This window comes from Glycine soja, chromosome 8, assembly GCF_004193775.1.
Source record: "Glycine soja cultivar W05 chromosome 8, ASM419377v2, whole genome shotgun sequence".
Classification (NCBI taxonomy): Eukaryota; Viridiplantae; Streptophyta; class Magnoliopsida; order Fabales; family Fabaceae; genus Glycine; species Glycine soja.
Window position 1 is genome coordinate 12,254,037 of NC_041009.1, and position 7,707 is coordinate 12,261,743.

Consider the following 7,707-nt stretch of genomic DNA (forward strand, 5'->3'; position numbering starts at 1 on the left):
AAACTCATTTTTTGGTTCTTGATTTTACAAAAGCCATTTACTTAATGTCAATAAAAAAAAATAAGATAAAAAAATGAAAGTAGTTTTTTTTAATAAAAGAAAAGACTAAATTAAATCTTTAATTTTCAAAAAAATATAAAAAGTGATTAACTATTAATTAACAATTACAATCTTGTTAATCTAAAGATTTTCTCGAATCTATTGTTAATTTAGATTAAAATGTAACATAAATTTATCTCACTTCAAATAAAGGGTCCACACAAATACCTTTTTTTTTCACTTCAAAAGGGTGAAATTCATCATGAAATTTGTTTAATTATTTAAAATACTTAAAATTAAAGAGAGAGAGAGAGAGAGAGAAAATACTTGATCAATCATATGGTGATGTACATATAGTGGCGAGCAGTAGCTTACAAACACCATAGATAATTCAGATTAGATCCCAAGCTGCTTGCTAAGAGGGAAGCTATTTCAAAAAATAATGAAACCTTGTCAAACCAAATGGATCCCACATAATGAACCATGGAAAGCACCACAACAAAATCCATATGGTGCACTTCCTGACACTATTTGTCTTCCCCTTGTGCCGTGTGGCAAGAGTGCAGACAATTAGTTTTCCATGTTAGAAAAAAATCAAATAACAAGAATTAGGCACCACAATCGAATACCTTTTGGCAAAAAGAAAAACAAAAAACCTACACCAACATATAGCAAAAGAAGCATTGCCCCCCTCTTGCAAAACACAACCCCTTCATGTCCCCAACAAACATCAAAAACATAATTTATGAGTAAGTTAGCAAAAAAAAACCTACCAAAACAAACAACTTCTCTAATCTACAATATCAATTTCTTATTCAGCTTAGTTTCAAAGTCCTTACTCCTAACTAAACTCACAAGGCGCAACCCAAGTTTGTTCACGAAAGAGATAGGTTACAAAAGAGTATTTACATTAACTACTACTTAAACAGATATAAACTAAACCAAGTCAAATTAAACTAAACCAATTCAAACTAAAACTAACCCTACATTATCATATTTGTACAATTTTTTATTTACCTACCAAAGTAAAAAAAAACTTCTACCACTACAAAATATCTTCCCAATTATTATTTTCATCAACATTATTATTATCACCGTCAACAACACCAGAATTGTTTATATAGCTCTTTACTGAGCAAACATCTCCGGCTGCGGGGAAATTCTCCGCCCCGCCCTCACCACCGCGGCTGGTCGTTCCGTAGGTCTCCAAGAACTGAACCCTCCTTCTCATGTCATCCAATTGTCTTTCCATGAACAAAAGTCTCTCCTTCAGCGTCAAATTCTGCTCTTCAAGCTGTGCAATATGGGTATCTTGTTCAGCAACCCTTTTGTCCAAGTTTTTATGTTCTTCACCGGAATTAGGGTACACCATTTCGAACCTGCCGGCGCCGGAATCACAATTTCCTGGCCGGAGCCGAATAAGGCCCTTCATGGAGCCGTAGCCGTTGAATCCCCACTGCTCCTTCGCAGCCTTCTCGTCGAACGTCGCCGGAGACAGAGACGCCGCCGGCAGGATCGCCGGGGATGATGTCGCCGCCTCAGGAGTCGGCGGCGACACCATGCCGCCACAATTCTTCGTCCGGATTATGAACGACGTTGTGTTGCGCGGAGCGAACGGCGGCGTGAGCCGATTGGCGGCACCGCCGCGGCCGAGAATTCGCTTCGGGTGGTTAATCCGGCAACCTTTCGCGCCGGAGCGGATCACCGGCGGACCCGAACCGGTTCGGTAAAAGTCTTTCCTTTTGTTTCCAGTTACCCGACCCGGATGCGGATTGAACGCCGTAGGGTGAGGGAACACCGCCGCGTTTTCCGGCGGGTACGGCGGCCAAACGGCGTAGTTTCGGTTGTTTTGAAAGATCTGAGAGTAAGGCATCATTTCGTGCAGGTCGTTCATGTAAAAAGAAAGTCACTGAAAAAATTTCACAAGAAAATGAGACACAGAAAGTATCAAAACAAAGAAAAATTAACAAAAAAAAAGGTTTAAAAAAATCACAAAATAATAATAATAATAAATAAATAACCTGAAGGTTTCGTTCTTTTTTTGGATTAATTGTCGTTGGCGCGGAGTGAGTGGAAACGGTGTCTGAGAATTCGTGACCGAAAGGGAAAAACTAATTGCTCATTGATGATAAAGAGGGAGAAAGAGAGAGAGGATCAACGGTTGGATTTGGACTTTGTTTAAATGGACGGTAGAGATTTGATTGGGTTGTTCAGATAAGAAGAATCGGGTTCTAAAGGGTTTGGGAAAAGTAGAATCACAATTAGTGTAGTTTGGTATTGCATATTGCAGTGTGTGATTATCACTTTTTTCTTAAATTTTTTATAATGCCACTGCTATGTTTAAGTATCAATGGATTGGGCAATTTGTAAATTGTAGAACACTATTATATATTTATATATAGCCCACTCAAGACTGAAGTACCCCATTTATTTATTTATTTTCTTTTTTACATATACATTGGGAAAAGATGAAGTGTCTTGTGTCTATTGGTTAGTTCTATAAACAGACGATCTTCCTATAAACTTGTGATTAATTTTTATTTTATTTGCTTCTCTTGTTATGTTCAAAATCTATTTATGTAAATGGCAGAAAACAATTTCCATTTGTGTTTAAAAGGGTGACATACCGTACATTGAATTAAGACAGGATAACTATTTCCTTTTTTGTTTATATATATATATAATAAATAGATTGATTTATAAGGTAGTTAAAATTTGAATGATGATTTCAAACACTATCTTTTTAAATTATTTTATTAATATTTTCCATTTTATTTTTATTTTTCTATCGTATCATGTCACGATCGTATTATTTATGATACATGCATATTTCTCTCTTAATGTTCATCAACATGTTTAAGATTTAGAAAGGCAAAATAAATGTAAGACAGAATGCAATATAACAAATTTAGTAGAATAATTATAATACTAACCATGAATTGAATATTTATTTGTTTTTTTAATAGGCTAGTTTGTTATGTCTTAAAGACTTTTTGGATGTCCTAGAAATAAACCTTTTCAACTAAATAGGCTTTAAAAAAGTGTTGGCCGAATTTATTGTCTGGCAAAATCTGACTTGGCGTGGGCAGCTAAGCCTAGTGTAAGTTAGGCCTTAAGTCCTTGTCAAGCAAACTAACTTATTTTTACGGCTATAATTTTACTAGGTGTTAAATATCATTTGGGTGTTGCTAGGTACACCAAGCATTATTGTTGGTACATCCAGCACTTAATGTGAAAAGGTAAAAATATTTTTGTGTATTTTTAAAAATATTTTTATGCACCCAGCTCATTCAAGTTGACCCGTATAGGTTTTAGTTGATCTGCAGTTAATATAGATGATCCGCAAACTTCTTACGGATCAATTTGATCCGTAAGAAGCTTGCGAATCAACTTGATTTGCATGCTTCTTGTGGATCAAGTTGATCCACAAGTTGATTTTTAAGGCTTACAGATCAAGTTGTTCGGTAAGTCTTTTACGGATCAACTTGATCCGCAAGCTTCTTACAGGTCAACTTGATCTGCAAGTTAATTTTTAAGACTTACGGATTAAGTTGATCCGTAAAAGACTTACAGATCAACTTGATCTGTAAGTCTTAAAAATCAACTTGCGGATCAATTTGATATGTAAAGGGAGAAAGAAGACAGGGGTAATTTTGCCATTTTTAAGAATGATGGGTGCATCAACAATAATGTTGGGTGCACCTAGCAACACTCATATCATTTAGTGTCTAATTTATTTATTTTGTTAAAAATTATATCGTATATCAAATTAGACGGATGTAACGTATATACTACTCAATATATCTTAATTGGAAATCTCATGTTAAATTGAAAATCTCATTTCACATACATTATTTCTACAAAAAATTATATTAATAAAAATTTAATTGAAAACCTCATGTCTCATTCATATATATAAAAATTAACACTATATATATATATATATATATATATATATATTTAAAATGTTAGACACTGGACGATCCATCATTGAACAACCTAGACATCTCTTACGATTTTGATGAAGACAAAAAAATCAATTTATATTAACCACTTTGTTGCATCTAAGTTAACATGTTTGATGACCGGAAGCAACACGAGGAAAAAACATGTCCACGACTAGATAACTCATATACTAGAAGCATGAAGTACTCGTCTAGTCCATCCAAATAACTAGTGAACTAAGCAATTTATTTGAATTATCAATTTATTCTAGTTTATATGTAGCAATTTCTTCCTATTATGGTCGCGGAGAAATAAACATTGTCAATGCCTCCACAAGGAAGTCAAACAGTAAAGGATTTCATGAAATTTTATCTTCTTTTTTGGAGTTTAGACTGTTGTTAATGGGTTTCAATATTGCCAGCTTTTGATTCAGGTCAATGAAACATGGTTGTACGGTAAGTTCAAGGGGACCCTCCTTATGGAAGTTGCAAAAGATGACAACTATAAAATCCTTTCAATAGTCTTTGCCATTGTCTAGGGTGAAACAACATAAACATGACTTTTCTTCGTAAAAAATTTAAAAAGGCATCTCACCCTCACAATAAGGTCTATGTTTGATTTCAAACAAGCACAAGTCAATAAAAAGTGTTTACTTAAGACACGATAGTGGGTGGACGACACAAAATTTTGTGCATGTATTCTGCATTCAACACATTGGACAAAATTACATGAGGTGGTTTAAGAACAATGGCATCAAAAAATTAATTATCAATATGGGTGAGTGTCAAACTTCTTTCTCTTCATATTAAATATCACTTTATTTTGTATTATTGACAATATTGAAATTGCATATTTATAACTACTCAATATATGCAAGGACAAAGCCTATGTTCAATCACTACTACAACAATTTGAGGGAGGAAGAAAATGGTGATCGAGCAATTAATTGGCTCAGTAAGATTCCACGAAACAAGTGGACTCTTGCATGAAATAATGGTCATCGATGGGGACACATGACCACCAATCTTGTTAAGTCGATTAATTCGATACTCAAGAAAACACAAAATCTGCTAATAAATGCCCTGATAAAATCAACATATATAAGTTGTAACACATTGTTCAACCAAATAAGGAAAGATGTCACAACAATGCTTACATTTGACCAAGTTTATACACAAGTACTAAACAAAGTCATGGAAGACACATAGAGAAAGAAAAACACTCACATTGTTCTTGAGTTTGATTGATGCGACACACAGTTCTTGGTCCAGGAGACAATTAACCTGAGAGACAGATTCGACCCACTGGAAATCTCACGGTTAGGCTGGATGAAAAATGATGTGATTATGACAAATTCCAAAAATTGCACATGCCTTGTTTTCATGTTGTTGCTGCTTGTAAACATGCTCACCATGAGTACAAGAACTATATGTATCATGTGTATAAGTTGAAAATGTCTCCAACGTATACAAATGATTGTTTGAAAAATTGCACAACGAAGCGTATTGACCAACGTGTCATAAGCCAAGATTCTGCTCCTACCCAAAGAAGAAGAAATTCTAAGGATTGTCCTATCTCCTCTAGTATGCAAACCCAAAATAGATATTTGACAACTCGATCAACCAAAGTGATGTTTCATGTGTCGAATTCGAGGTCATTCAAAGAAAAATTGTCTTCACCTATAGGCTCAAGTCAACAATGTTAAATTTATGTCATATTCTTTGTATTTTAATTTTTTTTGTATTGCTTCAGATTTAAATATTTTTTTATATTGTTTGTAATTATATATATATTTTACAATTTAAATATTTTAGTTCAATTCAACTTGTTGGTTAAATATTTTTTTAATTTCAATTATTTGTTCTAATAATAAAATAAAATTAAAATACAAAGGATTTCAACTCTAGATAATTCCTTATATATTAATTATGATTTTTTTTAGTTTATTTAGTCTTTTGACTCTATTTCTTTAAAAAAAAATTGGTATCAAAATATTCTATAATTTTTATGCTAGTAATTTTTATGAGTTTTTAGTCACTACTGTGTTTTTGGTAAAACTACAACAAAATTAAGATATAAGGAATAAAAACATGCTTATTTTCATACTCATATTTTTTTAAAATAAGTGATTTTAATCTTTCTATTTTATAATTTAGATATTTCATCACTCACGTTTAAAAAGAATTTCAATAATACAAAGGATTTCAACTCTTCAAAAAACAATAAAACAAAAAATATGCAAAAAAATAACAACATATAAAAAATAATATTATTTTCAATTTAAACAAAACATAAATATAAATAATTAAAAAATAACATAAATAAATAAAAAGCCTTAAAAAATACAAAAAAAATTTAGAAACAAATAAAAAATAAAAAAAAACTTAGTTAAAATTTTTTTTCTAAACTGAGTTTTAAAAAAAAACGTTTAAAAATTAGTTTCCTAGGAACCGATTTCTAAAGTGAAAAAAAAACCTTAGTATACAATACTATTTTGTATTATTTGTGTAAATAATTTGCATTTTTATTATTTGGATAAGTTTTTATTTTTTTATTAAATGGGTAAAAACCTCTTAATTCCTGCTATTTTCTAACATTATTATAAAGGAAATATAAAAGATTAATTAAAGGGTAGAGAAAAGTACATAAGCTTTTTATATCAGTTCGTCTTACAATCGATCTAAAGCTATGTTCAATCCTTTTTTTTCACCATGACTTTCACTATCAAATAGAATTACAAAAAGATAAAAATTAGCTCCTCTCTCTCCAAGTATTCTTTATACTTGCTCCTCATGAAACTTTTCCAAAAGTATTCTTTATAATAAGTCTCTTTAGTCTCAACACTCTCAAATTGTACAAAAAGAAATAAGATAGAAGTTACTGTCTGTTTAGGATCAACTATAAAAGCAAGTGTTAAAAGCTTTTTATAGAGAGCTCAATCAAAGAATAATTACAATAAATGTAGATAATATCCACCCAATTGATTGAGAATAAATGTTAGCATTAACTCTATCATCATAATAAATTGTTGACTACTTATCAGCACTAGAAAATAGTCGTTGGAGGGAACATATACTTAAATGATATTCCATTTTGTTAGATAATAATCAGGAGCCAAAGTATAGTTTACCTAGGGTTTTTTTCCTTACTCTAGTTGCATAGTAGGTGAAAATAATAAAAATTAAAAAAAAGGAAAAATAGAGAGAAAAAATCTCAGTAAAATGAAAGAAAACAAATGAATAATATCAAAATTCGAAATAGAATTACACAACATAAAATTATAAGATTATAACGCTCTTAGCATTTAAAAATACCAGTACAAAATTTCTAACCACGTAATCATCAACATACATTCTACATTCTCACCCTGCTCAAGTGAGTTAAACCCCTTTCTCATCATCACAAAACGAAGAAAGATAGAAGGAAGGATTCATCAAAAAATGGGTAATTAAAAGGCATTTAAACGCTATATAAAATTATAAAACCTAGCACAATTTACAGAATAGAGAGCCTAGCTGTTCTGATACAACTTTTAAACTGTAATCCATACTAAAGCATGTACAAAATCGCAAGTATATATGAATAAGCATCTTATTATCTTTCATTATCATCCAATCTATGTGGTCACATTATTTAAAGAGTATATGAACCTCTTAAAATAATGTAACGACACATGGTCGAAACGTTTGATAAAAGATAATCGATGAAAATGAAATTTCAGTG

General features: G+C 31.6%; 1 protein-coding gene across 1 annotated transcript; it reads right to left on the reverse strand.

The window, feature by feature from the left end:
* Positions 1 to 830: 830 nt before the first annotated feature.
* On the reverse strand, positions 831 to 2,374 carry LOC114423347. The gene is made up of 2 exons (XM_028390071.1): positions 2,061 to 2,374; positions 831 to 1,948 (listed from the first exon to the last, which is right to left on the reverse strand). The coding sequence occupies exon 2, from the start codon at positions 1,931 to 1,933 to the stop codon at positions 1,085 to 1,087; it is 849 nt and encodes a 282-aa protein (XP_028245872.1). The 5' UTR covers positions 1,934 to 1,948; positions 2,061 to 2,374; the 3' UTR covers positions 831 to 1,084.
* Positions 2,375 to 7,707: the final 5,333 nt, after the last annotated feature.